The sequence below is a fragment of the Leopardus geoffroyi genome, chromosome B1 (assembly GCF_018350155.1).
Source record: "Leopardus geoffroyi isolate Oge1 chromosome B1, O.geoffroyi_Oge1_pat1.0, whole genome shotgun sequence".
In the NCBI taxonomy this organism is placed as follows: Eukaryota; Metazoa; Chordata; class Mammalia; order Carnivora; family Felidae; genus Leopardus; species Leopardus geoffroyi.
The window spans coordinates 149,752,972-149,770,005 of record NC_059327.1 but is presented as its reverse complement, the minus strand read 5'-3'; the positions used below and the strand labels follow the sequence as shown (position 1 = coordinate 149,770,005).

General features: G+C 36.4%; 1 protein-coding gene across 2 annotated transcripts in view; it reads right to left on the bottom strand.

The window, feature by feature from the left end:
* The window catches only part of TMPRSS11F (transmembrane serine protease 11F), a 91,622-nt gene that overhangs the window by 35,740 nt on the left and 38,848 nt on the right, over positions 1–17,034 (bottom strand). For both annotated transcript variants that reach the window (XM_045473869.1, XM_045473868.1), the window contains exon 3: positions 3,051–3,202. In XM_045473869.1, coding sequence (XP_045329825.1) covers positions 3,051–3,202 — 152 coding nt within the window. The remainder of the gene's footprint in view (positions 1–3,050; positions 3,203–17,034) is intronic.

The window sequence follows — 17,034 nt, the reverse complement described above, 5'->3', positions numbered from 1 at the left end:
CATTTGTCTACATTTACCATGCTGGGTATTTGTTTCCCCCTAAGATTTTGCTTCTGTAAACCCTTTGCTTGAAGTGCCATTCCAAAGGCATTTCCATGCATAAATTCTACTTATGACATTACTTCCAAATGGGGAAAATGTCTGGAACATTCAGCCTTAGTTAGATAAGGACTTCACAATTGTGCCACTATAACCATCCTGTGAACAGCTCTATTTGGTACTTGCCACAATATCATAATAACCTATAGATTTTAGTCCACTGTAATGTCAAGTCTTTGAGCAAAGTATTGTACCATTTTTGCATTTGAAGAGGAAGTACCATTTTAGGTAATATGAGTAAAAAGAACAATACCTTAAGCTTTTTACAAGTCAAGGAAAAATAATTATTTCAATAGTCAATATTTCTTAAGTATATAATAGATCAGACTGTGTGCTAAGCATTCTAACTTTTAATTTAATTTATTTTTTTAAATTTTCAGACTATAAGTGCTTTATTAGAAACTCTGAAATGAACAGAAGTATATAAAAAAGAGTAAAAGTAATCTATAACCCTAACATCTAGAAGGAACTAATATTATTATTTTGACTTATGTTTCTTTTTCTAAAAATATTGTTTTCATTGACTGCAACTTAGTGAATTAGGAAAGTACCCTGCCAGAATGACCCAGCTAGTATATGATGGGCCTGAGATTAAAACCAAGGTTTTAATTTGACTCTAAATCCCATGGGAGTATATATTCCCCACATTCCTGGAACTGGAGCCAGTCTTGTAGAATGGGAAGACAAATGATGCTGTTTCAATCCAGACTTAACTAAGAACACTTAGGTTTTCAAGAAGTCAAAACATTAAAAATAGCTTTAGAGGAGTGCCTGGGTAGTTCAGTCCATTAAACATCTGACTCTTGATTTGGGTTCAGGTCATGATCTCACGGTTGTAAGATTGAGCCCTATATCAGGCTCCTCACTGGATGTGGAACCTCCCTTTCTCTCTGCCCCTCCCCTGCTTGTGCATGTGCACATGTAAGCAGTTTCTCTTTTCCCCCCTCTCTAAAAAACAAACAAAAAAAAAAACTTTAGAGAATTGAGTTTCTGGATTTTGTGAAAATATAATTCTAAAGGCAATTCTTCAAAATATTTCATGGAATTCTTTATAAAAGATATGTTTTTACCCTATAAGAAAAAATATAATTCTAAATAATTCTGAAAAAATTAATCTGGATAATGAAACTATTTGTTGAAAAATATAATTTACTATATAATTCTAGGTACCTAAAAAAAAAGACAACTTGAAAACGCAGTGTTTGAATTTTTCTTGTTAATGATGATTTTATTTATTAATATTAAATTATCCTCACACAATTATGAAGCTATCATTATATTTTTGGTATTTTTCATTGACATTTGATGTTTTTCATTGGTTGAAGATATTTGCAACATATTTAACAGATCACGGATATATATATATATCCAGAATATAGAAAGAACTACACAAATCAATTAAGGACTTCAATAAAAAATGGGAAAAAGATTTGAACAGGCATTTTACAAAAACAGAAATCTAAATTATAAGTTAATACATGGATAAGTGCCCGGTGTTATTGGCAGTCATCGGACAGATACAAATTAAAATTATAGTATGTAATAAGTCAGATACAAATTAAAATTACAGGGGCACCTGGGTGGCTCAGTCAGTTAAGCATCCGACTTCGGCTCAGGTCATGATCTCGGGGTTTGTGAGTTTGAGCCCTGCATCGGGCTCTGTGCTGACAGCTCAGAGCCTGGAGCCTGCTTCGGATTCTGTCTCCTTCTCTCTCTGCCCCTCCCCCACTTGTGCTCTGTCTCTCTTGATCAAAAATAAAGAAATGTATAAAATTAAAAAAATTTTAAATTACAATAACACTACAATCTATATATAAAGTATGGCAGTAGCAAATGCTGGTGAAAATATGGAATGCAGTGGGAACTCCCATAGAGTACTGATAGAAAACAGCTTGGTTTTATCCATAAAGTTCAAAAAGCATATGCCCAGTGATGCAGCAACTCTACATCTGTTTATGTTCCCTTGATAAACTTCGCATATGTGTACCAATACATATGCATAAGAAGGTTCATAGCTGTATTGCTTTAATGTCTAAAACCTGGAACTACCCAAATGTCCATGAACATTAGAATAGATGAGTATGGCATGTGTAAGACAACAGAATATTAGTCAATATTGAAAATAAATAGACTACACACAGAACTACTTTACTCCTTTTTGACCTGGGGATATATTAACAAGAAAGACATAATTACAGAGGACAATTTTGTTTATCCTTTTTATTTCATGAAAGTCAAAAAAATTGATATTTTCAATCCCCCAATAAAGTGGGTAGGAAGGTAAACTTAGCATGTTTGACAATATTTCATCACTTCCTGATCTTTCAAGTGTGACTTTATTGTTGTGAGTCATATGATTCTGGAGAATTTTAGTCAGTGACTCAGTCACATGTGTTTATAAATACACATGCCAAAGTAAAGGTAAATGAATATTGGTTGACTGTCATCGGGTTAATTAGTATTATCCATTTTTGCACATCATGCAAAATTGAGTTTTCCTTTCTTCCTCCAGTCATGAAACAATCTCTTTTTCCTTCAAAGATAATGTTTGATTTTTAGCCCATTAAAGTTTCTTTTTTAGGTAACTTTTCTCTTATCATCTTTCCTTGGGGAACTCATTAATATATTGTTTTTGAAAAACAAAAACATATTAAACTCAGCACATGATGTGATTTGTATCTATTCTAAAGATTAAGCTTTCATTCTTCTTTCTCATTTTAAAACTATTGCTTTTAGATGTCTATCCATGTGATAAGGTATATTGCAAGCTTCACTGGCTGGAAATATGTAACCCTGAACTCAATAATGGAACAAACAATAACTTAACGTCAATAAGAAATTAGTAATTAAAATTTTAATATCATGCAAATAGCATTTTTTATACAATAGAGAATTTCAAGGTATTAAGTCATAGAGCACTTAGGCAATAAAAATGTGACCTGGATACTTACCCTCAACAACAAAATGAGTAACGATACCAATTGCAATTCCTATGATTGCTACAATTGCCAATGTGAAAAGAGCTAGACGTATAGGATCCCAAAATTGTTGTCTTCTTTGATATTCAACTTGTGGGTAATCAACTTCTGAAAACTCAACTGGTCTGTGAAAACAGAAAGAAACAGTAAAACAATTTAAAAAGTCATTATGGTTCTACTTTATGTCCATTTGTTATGTTCTTCTAAGAAAATCCTTTATACTGCTAAATAATAGGATACTTGGATCTTGAAAAGAACACAAGGCTTTAATTTGCATACCCTCTCCCAACACCCAAATCACAGCATAAATTTTGGTTAAAGTTCTACCAATGTTGTCATTCAAGTGAGAATATTTTCTCACTGCATTTTGTCTGACATATTGGCAATTTGAAATTTGAATGGGGAAGTGCAAAGACTCACTTAATAAAAAGATAATTTATAAATAACATTTCAACATTTTAATAAGAAGTTTCTAGCAACAGTTATATAATAATCTCATCAGTTCTGCTTGATTAAAAATAAAAAAATAATATTAATACTTTTTAATGATTTGTTTTAAAAGTGGCAACACTGCTTTAAAACACCTGATCATGGTTCTTTGAATATCATTAGCACCTCCCAATGAAATCACCAATTGTGAATTCTTCTTGATAAGACTCCAGTTCCCAGGAAGAATGTTTATTTCCACTTGACTTTTACCTGTCTCTACTCATGCACTATTTCCCCACTCAAAATATCTTAAGCCATTGAAATTATCTTTCTCTAACTTGAAAGTTGGCACTTATTTATTTTCCAAATCCCTGAATAGCATTCAAAGTTTAATATCTTCCAAGTGAGATATTTTTATGTTTTTATATATATTTTTAAAATTTTTTAATGTTTATTTATTTTTGAGAGTGCTGTCAGCACAGAGCCTGACGTGGGGCTCAAAACTACAGACCCTGATATCATGACCTGAGCTGAAGTCAGACACTTAACCAGCTGAGGCACCCAGGTGCCCCAAGTTTTTATATTTTTAATTTTATCTAACAATATTTATTACAAACTTTATTCATTAAATGAGATATAGAAAGTTCTTAGAATAGTACCTACCACATGACAAAAATTTTTCAGAAACAGTTCTAGATCCCTAGAGATATGAAGATTTTAAGATACTCTCTTTGCCTTTAGGACGTTCACTCTTTAAAAGAGGATACCAATGTGGAAACAAGTAATTAATATATAGCATGAAATGTACCAGAATAAAACTTTGTGCAAGAAGAGAAAACAATTAACTTTTTGGAGGACTGTGTCAGGAGATTTCATCAAGAACGTGACACGATTAAATTTTGAGTGTGAATAGGGGTATGTTCTGAAACCCCCAGTGGATGACTGGAATTGTGAATAGTATCAAACCCTATGTTTTTTCCCTATACATACATAAGTATGATAAAGTTTAATTTATAAATGAGGCATAGTAGGAGATTGACAGCAATCTCTGATAATAAAATAGAGTGATTGTAACAAGCTATGGTAATAAAAGTTATGCAAATGTGGTCTCTCTTTCAAAATATCTTACTGTACTGTGCTCACCCTTCTTGTGATGATGTGAGATGAATGACATAAGCATTGGGACTAGCGTTAGGCTACTGACTTTCTAACAAGTCAGAAGGAGGATTATCTGCTTTAGGTTGACCACAGGTAACTGAAATCACAGAAAGTGAAGTCTCAAATAAGCAAGGGGTGGGGGGTGATGGTACTGATGTAATTAGTACTGGGATTGAAAATATATACGTGCTTTTGTCCTCAAAGAACTTATTATGGTCTCCAAAGTATGTTCATGGTTGCATGTTTTCTCAGCACTGCTGTACTAGAAAGAGGATATGCTAAGGCTGGTGGGCTGATCAGCTCATGAGGAGTCCCATAACCCAAAGTAAAAAGTTTGAAATTGACTCTGCTGAAGATGGGGAGCCAAAAAAAGTTTTAATCAGACTGAGAATTTAAGATAATAACAGGATGGGGATTAGAGCAAGAGTGCAGAGAGAAAGACTAGTTTAAAGGTTATTTTGAAGGTCCCGGAGGAAGATGGTGAGGACCTGCGCTAAGGCTGGAGCAGTGGGATGGAGAGGAGGAGATGGATTTAATCAATTCTTGACTTTTGCTGGCTGATTGCTTAGCTGTGGGATAAGCCATTAATTAATGGCTCCTTGTTTTAGTGTTTAGGTAAATGATTGTGTCTCCTGGCAAGATGAGAAAGATTAAAGGAAGAGACAGCGATTTCAATTGAGACATCAATGTTGTTAGTAATGAACAATGTGCTGTCCTTACACTTGGTTCTGAGCCAAATGGAAAGTCCTTATTTTATGCCCTTTTCTCTTTGACTCATTTTATTTTAGTTGTGTCACTGATACCTGTTTGCATGCCTCTAATAAAAGCCAATGTTAAAGTTGGCACCACAGACCCAGAATAAAAAAAAAAGATTAATATACCCATGTGCAATACCTTCTTCCTCACCCATAATTGAAGTTTCCATATACAAGATCTTTGACATTAAAAATTCTTGATTATTTATTTTGTGGATATTTTGGTTGCTGCGGTTTTTCTCACTTTCTTTTTTCCTAAGTTTTATCAATTTGCTTTGTTGTACCTGATCCCTTCAAGATGCAAGAAATGGCCAAAAACAAATTCTGTCAAATTTGTGGGGATTATAGCCATATACTAAGCCATAATAACATTGCATCATGGTGAAGAAGATTTTTTGAATCATGGTCGTATTTAATTTTAAAACGAATTTAGTCTGGTGATCAGTTATTCTCAGTCTGATGTAACTGAGATGTTGACTTTTGTCTCACAGAAGTTGAAGTAAGTTTTACCAAATACTTATTTCCATGTTTTGAGGTAGAGCTGGCAGAAACATTATGCAGATACCAGCTACGTACAAAGGAAGTGGTCTTTAGCCTAATTGGGAAAATAAGGTTATAAAACCCAACAAAGCATCCAAAAAAATTTGTAAATTTGTTGGCTACTCTGTTGTAAAATGTTTGTGCTGGGTATAATAAGCAAAACAAAATGCATTCAAGTCTTAGGTATGCAATAACTAGAATTTGGCTATGAAAAGTTAGAAAGATATTTTAAAATACGTAACAGGTTCAAACTTTGAAAAAGATTGTTTTATTTTGATGACATTTCAAATCCCTTCATATTTTCCTATATGTTTATTCTGATTTGTACATGACAATTATTTCTTTAAATCGGAATATGAGTCTGATGCTAAATGGAACCTTTTAACCTTTTTATGGGACTTTGTATTGTATTCATTTCAAAGAGAATTAAGCCTTTGTTCCCTTCATTTTTGAGGAGGAGGGTTGTTAGTTTTGTCTTGTTTTATTTTCTTCATGTTAAATTAAAATTAAAATTGGGAAATATCTAAGTGGAGAAGGAAAATACAACTCAAATATATTCCTCCATTGAAGCAAATTTTTTAAAGTTAAATGGAAAACGTTGGTACATGCTCCAAAGGGGTAACTACTTTTTTATGATGGACATAAACCCAGATAAACTGGATTTAATCCTGGTTTTGCTCATAATAGCAAGTTAGTTAAATTCTGGAGCTCAGTCTTCTCACCTGTAAAATGAGGAAGCATTTTATGGCTTTGCTAGGATTGAAAACAGTACAAAAAGATCAAGCTTTGAAAACCAGCAAGGTTCGCCTCTACCAGACTCACAGATTTGTAGCAAACTGAGAATAGCTCTTAAAGGTTCCCAGGAACTCACCTGCCCCAGCGCCTAGCTATTTTATTCTTATTATTTAACTCAGGTAGATATAGCTGACTAACTACAGTATCCCAGACCAAAAAGATGTCTGTAAGAAAGTTCAGTCTATGCCTTTCTCTGCAGACAGCCTCACAAATGCTCTGATGCAAAGAGCAAACATAACCTCTCCTCCAAAATGCCATTTGTTTAGATTAGCAATTAAGTTCAGAGTTATGTCCTCTTTTAGAGGCAGGTTCTTTGGTGACAAGTGCTGTAATCATACCTAAATAAATAAGTGAGAAAGCTTGCCTCTCTCAAAAACTAGTTGTAATAAGCTCTATGATTACTGTATCAAAGATGGCTGACTGTTGGACATATGATGCTTACCAGAGTTCAGTCATGCACTTTTAGAAAGTTTATTTAAGCAATTGAAATTGAGTTGCTTTTCCCCAGTTTCTTTTACAGAACTTTTCTTAAAATGGAGGCATTTATAACAAAATAATTCAGATTCTAACTAGTGTAGTATAAGTAGAAGTATGCAGAAAGAAGCATATCTTTGTGCATTAAATAGCATGTGTATTTTTCTTCTATGTTAGGCACAATGGGGGAGATTATTGTATGATTAATATATCTCTCAGTCCTTCAGATCTCAGTCCCATATATCTTTAGGTTATAGATCTTAATATGAGAATCATTGGAACAAAGCTGTTCAAAATCCATGAAATATGGAAAAATTATAGTATTTTTTACCAGATTCAGGAATAATGAATTAGAAATAAGTCATGAAAATGAAAATAGCCTATTAGTGCCTAAATTACTCTTATTCCAGAATTCTCAAAGTTAATCCATTTGTATTCTTTTAAAGAGTTAGGGGCAGCTGGGTGGCTCAGTCGGTTCAGAGTTGGTCTGATTCTTGATTTTGGCTCAGGTCATGATCTCACAGTCATGAGATTGGGTCCCGTATAAAGCTCCACACTGGCATAGAGCCTACTTAAGATTCTCTCTCTCTCTCTCTCTCTCTCTCTCTCTCTCATTCTCTCTCTTCCTCTGCCTCCCCCCACTCACTCACACACACTCTCTATCTCAAAAAAATTAAATAAATAAATAAATAAATAAATAAATAAATAAGAAAAATAAAGAGTTAATTGGAATATATGTAAGCCTATATGGTTCAGGGGGATTATACCAGTCACGGAGGATACTCACATGATAGACGTTCCCAAGCTAGAGTAAAACTTTCTTACTCAGCAAACATAACTACTAGATATTATCTAGATGGAATAAAGAGTCAGGTGGCAAAAAGGTTAATTTTTAAATTCATATTTAGGATTTATCTTCTGCCTGTCATTTTGCTTGATAGGACGTAAACCACTAATTTGAGACCCTCAATAGCATGTGTTTTGGTACAGTACCCTGCCTCTTTTTAAACTTTAATCTGTTTTAGTTAATTCAGTTATAAAATTGGGATTTTAGTTAATTCACCATATTTCATTATTGAAATATATTGGCATTGCTTTTCCCATTTCTAGACTTCCTATTATAGTTGTGTGTGTGTGCATGTGCGCGTGTGTGTGTGTGTGTGTGTGTGTGTGTGTTTGATTTTCCAAGTTTATATCACTGGAAAACATTTATGCTATTATTGAATAATTATTTCTTGGTTTAGCATTGGTGTTGGTATTAGTGTTAGCATTGATAGACTAATTCTCAGCTTCTCTGAGCTAATTACTAATTACAATCTTTTCAGGTCATATATATATATAATAGGCATTTAATAATAACTAATAGAGATATAATTAAAATATCTGTATTATTTATACTATGGTATTTTATTTGTAGATGCTGAGGCAAAGCTTGGTTTGTGCTTTGTAAATTTCGGTATTATCTACTTTCTCTGAACTCCACATAGACTAGAGGTTTTTTCAATACTTTTTTTTTCTCCTATAGTCTTACTATGCGATTATTGAGTTCATGATAAAAGATCCCAACACTATATTATCACATTACCATAATAATATGACAATTAGTTTATTGATGTGAAATATGTCAAGTGTTTATCTCTAGACAAAGTTCTGCTACTACTGAATTTGGAACCCAGATACATGATTCATGATCTGGCCAGTGGAACCGCTATATGTCCTTTTGTTATACTTAATTCAATTCTATTTAAGAAACTTATTATGTGCCTAATATATTCCAGCATATATTCAAGAGGCTTATGGTAGAGTAGAAAGATATAAAATAATAAAATCAATATAGTGTCATAGGAAAAATAATAGATTTACCAAGTACAGTGATAAGTAAACATGGAAGATTGAATAATAAAGGTGTTTGGGAAAGGGATAGAGAGGCATACAGGAAAGACATCTCAGACATGACAACTGAGCAGGCCCTTGATGGATCAAAGGAGCTCTCCAGCATGTGATATGGGTTAAATACATCCTGCTCCTGTTTACTCCTTGCTTGCAAGCAGAACAACTTCTCATTATTATAAAAGCACCTTTTTAAACAGGAATATGACCACACACTTTATTTGGAAGTCAAAGAAAACTCACCAATAAATGATATCACTCAAATGAAAATTGATAAAATCAACAAAAGGAAACAGACATAAGGTGATATTTCATTGTAGTTTTGATTTGCTTTTCCCTGATAATTAGTGATGTTGAGCATCTTTCGTGTGTCTTTGGCAATCTGTATGTCTTTGGAAGAATGTCTATTCAGGTTCTCTGCCCATTTTTTTTTTCTTCTTTTTTTTTTTTTTTTTTTTTTTTTTTTTTTTTTTAAATTTTTTTTCAACGTTTATTTATTTTTGGGACAGAGAGAGACAGAGCATGAACGGGGGAGGGGCAGAGAGAGAGGGAGACACAGAATCGGAAACAGGCTCCAGGCTCTGAGCCATCAGCCCAGAGCCTGACGCGGGGCTCGAACTCACGGACCGCGAGATCGTGACCTGGCTGAAGTCGGACGCTTAACCGACTGCGCCACCCAGGCGCCCCTCTCTGCCCATTTTTTAATCAAATTTTGGGTTTTGTGGTGTTGAATTGTAGAAATTCTTTATCTATCTTGGATATTAAACTCTTATAAGATATATAATTAGTAGATAAGGAAGATATGGTGTGTGTGTGTGTGTGTGTGTGTGTGTGTGTGTGTGTAATGGAATATTATGCAGCCATAAAAAAGAATGAGGCCGTGCCATTTGTGACAGCATGAATGGAACTAATGGGTATTATGCTGAATGAAATACATCAGACTGAGGAAGACAAATACCATATTATTTCACTCATATGTAGAATCTAAAGAACAAAACAAATGAATAAACAAAGAAACTATAACCAGAATCAGGCCTATAAATACAGAGAATAAGCTGATGGTTACCACAGGGGAGAAGGGTGGGGGCAAAATGGGTGAGGGGAATGGGAAATACAGTCTTCCAGTTATGGAATGAAAAAGTCATGGGAATAAAAGGAATATAGAGAATATAGTCAATGATACTGTTGTAATAGTGCTGTATGTGACAGATGGTAGCTACACTTGTGGTGAGCATAGCATGATGTATAGAGAAGTTGAATCACTGTATTACACACCTTAAATTACTGTAACATCGTATGTCAACTATACTTGAGTAAAAAAATTACAATAAATAAATAAATAGATAAATAAATTCAGTCATCTAAGTAGTAACGACACTGATATATTCATGATGAGGCAAAATTTGCTTCAGACTTGATAAGAATTTTAAAGACTAGGAACACAAATCAAGGGACTCTAGCAAGAAATGCCCCTGTTTTTTTTCAAAAGGCACATGAAAGCATATTCTAAAAATGTGATGATAATAAGTGACTACAGTAGCATAAAAAGCTAGCAAAGTGATGAGAACCTGGGGGGATTTCAAGTATGAGTTAGTCATAAAATTGACTGGTTTGGGGGCGCCTGGGTGGCGCAGTCGGTTAAGCGTCCGACTTCAGCCAGGTCACGATCTCTCGGTCCGTGAGTTCGAGCCCCGCGTCAGGCTCTGGGCTGATGGCTCAGAGCCTGGAGCCTATTTCCGATTCTGTGTCTCCCTCTCTCTCTGCCCCTCCCCCGTTCATGCTCTGTCTCTCTCTGTCCCAAAAATAAATAAACGTTGAAATTAAAAAAAAAAAAAAAAAAAAAAATTGACTGGTTTGGCAGGTAATGGAAAAGGGCAAAGTTGTAGACTGGGCAGAAAATGGATAGCAACCCGTTCCTTTATTGTAGTGTGGAATAGTTCTGTACATTGCAGGGGGACAGGTATGTTAATCCTATTAAATCCTACTTACATAATGCAATGTAACATAAAAGCATATAGGACATCCTAGGATATTGCTGATAAGAATTTCATGTGCTTTCCAAAAATGCTTTTAAAAAAATTCTTTTAGACCTATGATTTTTAGATCCAACATGAGATCTGTCCCCCTTATAGCTTATTTTCAAAATCATGATTGCCATCTTCTAAGCACTCAAAGGCCACCTTCTCCCTTGCTATAATATTATCAAGGTCAGCTCCATCTCTGTGAAAGCAGCTACAAGAACAACAATATTTAGTAATTTAATTTAATTCTTACACATATGGGTAACATAGCTATAGTTTTCATGTGTCCCTCAAAAATATATCAGGCTCGGGGCCCCTGGGTGGCGCAGTCGATTAAGCGTCCGACTTCAGCCAGGTCACGATCTCGCGGTCTGTGAGTTCGAGCCCCGCGTCGGGCTCTGGGCTGATGGCTCAGAGCCTGGAGCCTGTTTCCGATTCTGTGTCTCCCTCTCTCTCTGCCCCTCCCCCGTTCATGCTCTGTCTCTCTCTGTCCCCTCAAAAAAAAAATAAATAAATAAATAAACGTTGAAAAAAAAATATATCAGGCTCTTCAAAATCTTTTATTTTCTGGATAACTACAAAATTTGCATTAGAATGATCACAATTCATGCATGGAAAAGATCTTATGGTTATTATGATTGCCAAGCATACCATTAATATGCTTTGACTTCATCCTGTCAACATATGTTCATTGTCTACTTGTTTCAGGCACTATTTTAGTAGTAGGGATATAGTAGGACTGAAGGTATATTCTTTGCCCTCATGTCTCCTGGTGAGGAAGAAAGGCAGTGAACAACACATAATCTATATATAAATGTAAAATGTCAGGTAAGAGAATAGAGAATGAATGGAGGTGGGTGGGAGTAAGGCGATCAGAGGAGACTTCTCTGCAAAGATGACATCCAAGCAGACATGAACAAAGTGAAGGATGGAGTCATGCAGCTGTCTGAAGGGAAAGTATACAAGCAAAGGGAACAGAGAAGTTTGAGTGTCCTGCAGTGGGGGCAGATGCGGTGTGTTGGCCGAAGAGCGAGAAGGTCAATGTGGCCAGTGTGCAGTGAGCAAGCAGAAGAGAAGACGAGGTCAGAGAGAGTCACACAGCAGATCATAACCTAGCAAGCCACCATAAGGACTCCTATATGTTATTCTGAGTGAGAAAGGAAAGCATTATGGAGTTTGGATTGATGAATATAAGGGTCTTTTCAAAAGGATCACTCTGTAGAGAACACATTGTGGTGGAGGGAGGGGGTAGCGTGAAGGGTAAAAGCAGGAAAACTGGTTAGGGGACCACTGCAGAAGTTCAGGCTGGAGACGATGGTGGCTTGGACTAGAATGTGAGCAGTGAGAAGATCAGAATATATTATTGGATTCAGAATATATTTTGCAGGCCTTGCTGACAGACTTTGCTGATGAATTGATGCAGAATGTGGGAGAAAGAGTTAAGGAGGATTCCAAGGTATTTACCCTAAGCAGGGAAAAGAAACATGTCCAAGGGGGTGAGAACGCTTTTCTCAAATTAATGCTTACATGGAACTCTATCGTAGAACACTGATTTAAAACAGAGCTGTTCTGGAACGGAACTCTAGAACTCTACTAGTATGTAATCTCCTCACTGAGACACATTCACAAGAATGAACTTCTGACTTTCACACTGATGTACAAACTCTTTAGCATAATCCTGAAGATGCCCCAAGATGGAGCCCACTGTACCCTGATCTGTCACACAGCCCCTAATCACCTTCCTCACATTCAATTCATAGCCTTTGCCTGTCGTACACCCAAGGAGAACGTTTTCTTTTTCTTTTGTTTTTTTTAATATATGAAATTTATTGTCAAATTGGTTTCCATACAACACCCAGTGCTCATCCCAAAATGTGCCCTCCTCAATACCCATCACCCACCCTCCCCTCCCTCCCACCCCCCATCAACCCTCAGTTTGTTCTCAGTTTTTAACAGTCTCTTATGTTTTGGCTCTCTCCCACTCTAACCTCTTTTTTTTTTTTCCTTCCCTTCCCCCATGGGTTTCTGTTAAGTTTCTTAGGATCCACGTAAGAGTGAAACCATATGGTATCTGTCTTTCTCTGTATGGCTTATTTCACTTAGCATCACACTCTCCAGTTCCATCCACGTTGCTACAAAAGGCCATATTTCATTCTTTCTCATTGCCACGTAGTATTCCATTGTGTATATAAACCACAATTTCTTTATCCATTCATCAGTTGATGGACATTTAGGCTCTTTCCATAATTTGGCTATTGTTGAGAGTGCTGTACCCCAATGTTTATAAGGAGAACCTTTTCAAGGGGCACCTCTATAAAGTCTTTTCATCATAGGAAACTCCTGAACTGGAGCCGGCTTTGACCTTTAAGCAATCAGCAGGCAGGTGGTAGACACAGACATGAGTCCTTTATTCCCTCTCTGTCGTAGGGCCTCAGAAGAGGTAGGAAAAGCTGGGATCTCGAGAGAGAGTCTTGATAAAGGGAACTGCTTCCTATGAAACTGGTTGCAGATACAAATGTATCTGCAAGTATGGGGGTAGGGATATGAAGACCCCTTTCTTGATTTTACCAAAGAACACATATAGTTTCTCAAAATTCATGGTTAAATATAACATTATTAATCCACTTCAATCACCAATGCTAAACTCTCTTTTATTATATCACCACTATAATGTTTTCCAACCCGTTCTTAAAACCCTTCCTTCCTAATTCTTTGAGGAAGCTCCTTTTACCTTTAAATAACCTTATAATGGTTTTAAGGAATGCATTCCTAAAGTTTACATCTATTACACTAGTTATCTTTCCTTAGGTTCATATAAAATGGATCTAATCCTTCTGCCACATGTAATTTATTCAACAGGTTCTTATTGAGCACCTACTGTTTGTACAGCACCATTATAAACACTGGGTATTTGCTGACTAACAAAACTATCCCCATAGTGTCACATAAATTAAAATCAGGTGAGCATGTCAATTTCTTCCACCTGTGGGCCAAACCAAAGGGTTAAAGCTCTTTACTGCCTGGGAAAGACATGTTGAGAAAACATTTCCCAAACAACTTTCAAGAATTAAAGAAAATATTGGGCTGCCTGGGTGGCTCAGTCAGTTAAGCATCTGCCCACTTCAGCTCAGGTCCTGATCTCACAGCTCATGGGTTCAAGGCCCGCATTAGGCTCTGTGCTGACAGCTCAGAGCCTGGAGCCTGCTTCAGAATCTGTGTCTCCATTTCTTTCTGTCTCTCCCTTGCCTGCACTCTGTCTCTGTCTCTCTCTCTCAAAAATAAATAAACGTTAAAAAAAAGAATTACAAAAATATCAACAGGAACTATATATTAGGTGAATATAAATGATGAAAGCACAGGTCCCAGAGAACTTTGTAAGTATGCTTTTTTTTTAATTAAGAATTTAAGGCTTTGCCTTTGATTTCAAATCAACCAACTAAATGATGCCTTTCAAAATTAGAAACAGAGCCAAGAGTTTATGTTGAATAAGGTTAGTTTGACTTAGTAACACAAGGGAATGAGAATGAGTTGGCTAAGTGTTTATGCACAAAAGAGAAGTTACTTTGTAATGATTATATAAACATCCTTTAACAGAGTATGATCAATATTATTCAAAACTTTTTGATCACTCTCACATAACTTCCTCATTGGGCATATTTCTGTGTTTGTTCTTAATGCCATTAAAATGTTACAAAGAGACTCTGTACAATTAATTTGAAGTGGATGAAGTGAATCCATCAGATAGCCGGTGCCATCAGAATGAGAATTTAAATATCTGATTATTCTTGGTACTAAAGAAATGTGAATAAACCAGCTTGAGATAAATGATGTACACTCCTCAATGTGCAGCATAATTTATTTGCTAATCAGGTGTTCTCACAGCAGCAGCCCCAAGGGAAAATTCTTTTTATGTCTTACACATGTCTTAACGTATTTGTATTCAACCTGAAGCACAGATACACATTAGATATTCTGTTTGGAAACAATTCTCTCTACTGTTTGCCAAAAAGCCTTCATTTATGGTAATGCCTGTGATTAGTAATACCTCTTTAATAACATGGGTTAACTGAGGTTAACAACCTCCCCTAAAACACACACGTAGTGATGCACACATGTTAATGGGGAGAAACAGCAACAGAAAACAAATACAATATTCATTTTGGGGGGGGGGGTCAAGTTTTTTTTTTTTTATGAAATTTATTGTGAAATTGGTTTCCATACAACACCCAGTGCTCATCCCAAAAGGTGCCCTCCTCAATACCCATCACCCACCCTCCCCTTCCTCCCACCCCCCATCAACCCTCAGTTTGTTCTCAGTTTTTAAGTCTCTTATGATTTGGCTCCCTCCCTCTCTAATTTTTTTTCCTTCCCCTCCCCCATGGTCTTCTGTTAAGTTTCTCAGGATCCACATAAGAGTGAAAATATATGGCATCTGTCTTTCTCTGTATGACTTATTTCACTTAGCATCACACTCTCCAGTTCCATCCACGTTGCTACAAAAGGCCAGATTTCATTCTCATTGCCAAGTAGTATTCTATTGTGTATATAGACCACAATTTCTTTATCCATTCATCAGTTGATGGACATTTAGGCTCTTTCCATAATTTGGCTATCATTGAAAGCACTGCTATAAACATTGGAGTACAAGTGCCCCTATGCATCAGCACTCCTGTATCCCTTGGGTAAATTCCTAGCACTGCTATTGCTGGGTCATAGGGTAGATCTATTTTTAATCTTTTGAGGAACCTCCACACTGTTTTCCAGAGCAGCTGCACCAGTTTGCATTCCCAACAACAGTGCAAGAGGGTTCCCATTTCTCCACATCCTCTCCACCATCTATAGTCTCCTGATTTGTTCATTTTAGCCACTCTGACTGGCGTGAGGTGGTATCTGAGTGTGATTTCGATCTGTATTTCCCTGATGAGGAGTGACATTGAGCATCTTTTCATGTGCCTATTGGCCATCTGGATGTCTTCTTTTTTTTTTTTTTTTTTAATTTTTTTTTCAACGTTTATTTATTTTCGGTACAGAGAGAGACAGAGCATGAACGGGGGAGGGGCAGAGAGAGAGGGAGACACAGAATCGGAAACAGGCTCCAGGCTCTGAGCCATCAGCCCAGAGCCCGACGCGGGGCTCAAACTCACGGACCACGAGATCGTGACCTGGCTGAAGTCGGACGCTTAACCGACTGCGCCACCCAGGCGCCCCTGGATGTCTTCTTTAGAGAAGTGTCTATTCATGTTTTTTTCCCATTTCTTCACTGGATTATTTGTTTTTTGGTGTGGAGTTTGGTGAGTTATTTATAGATTTTGGATACTAGCCCTTTGTCTGATATGTCATTTGCAAATATCTTTTCCCATTCCATTGGCTGCCTTTTAGTTTTGTTGATTGTTTCCTTTGCAGTGCAGAAGCTTTTTATCTTCATGAGGTCCCAATAGTTCATTTTTGCTTTTAATTCCCTTGCCTTTGGACAGGAAACCATCAAAACCCTAGAGGAGAAAGCATGAAAAAAACCTCTCTCTTACCTCAGCTGCAGCAATTTTTACTTGACATGATACTTATTTTAAATGCAGTTTCAAGTCTGCATTGCATCCACATCCAGATGGCCAACAGACACATGAAAAGATACTCAACATCACTCATCATCAGGGAAATACAAATTAAAACCACAGTGAGGTACCACCTCACACCAGTCAGAGTTGCTAAAATAAACAGCTCAGGAAACAACAGATGCTGGCGAGGATGTGGAGAAACGGGAACACTCTTGCACTGTTGGTGGGAATGCAAACTGGTGCAGCTACTCTGGAAAACAGTGTGGAGGTTCCTCAAAACTTAAAAATAGAATTACCTTATGACCCAGCAATAGCAGTGCTAGGAATTTATCCAAGGGATACA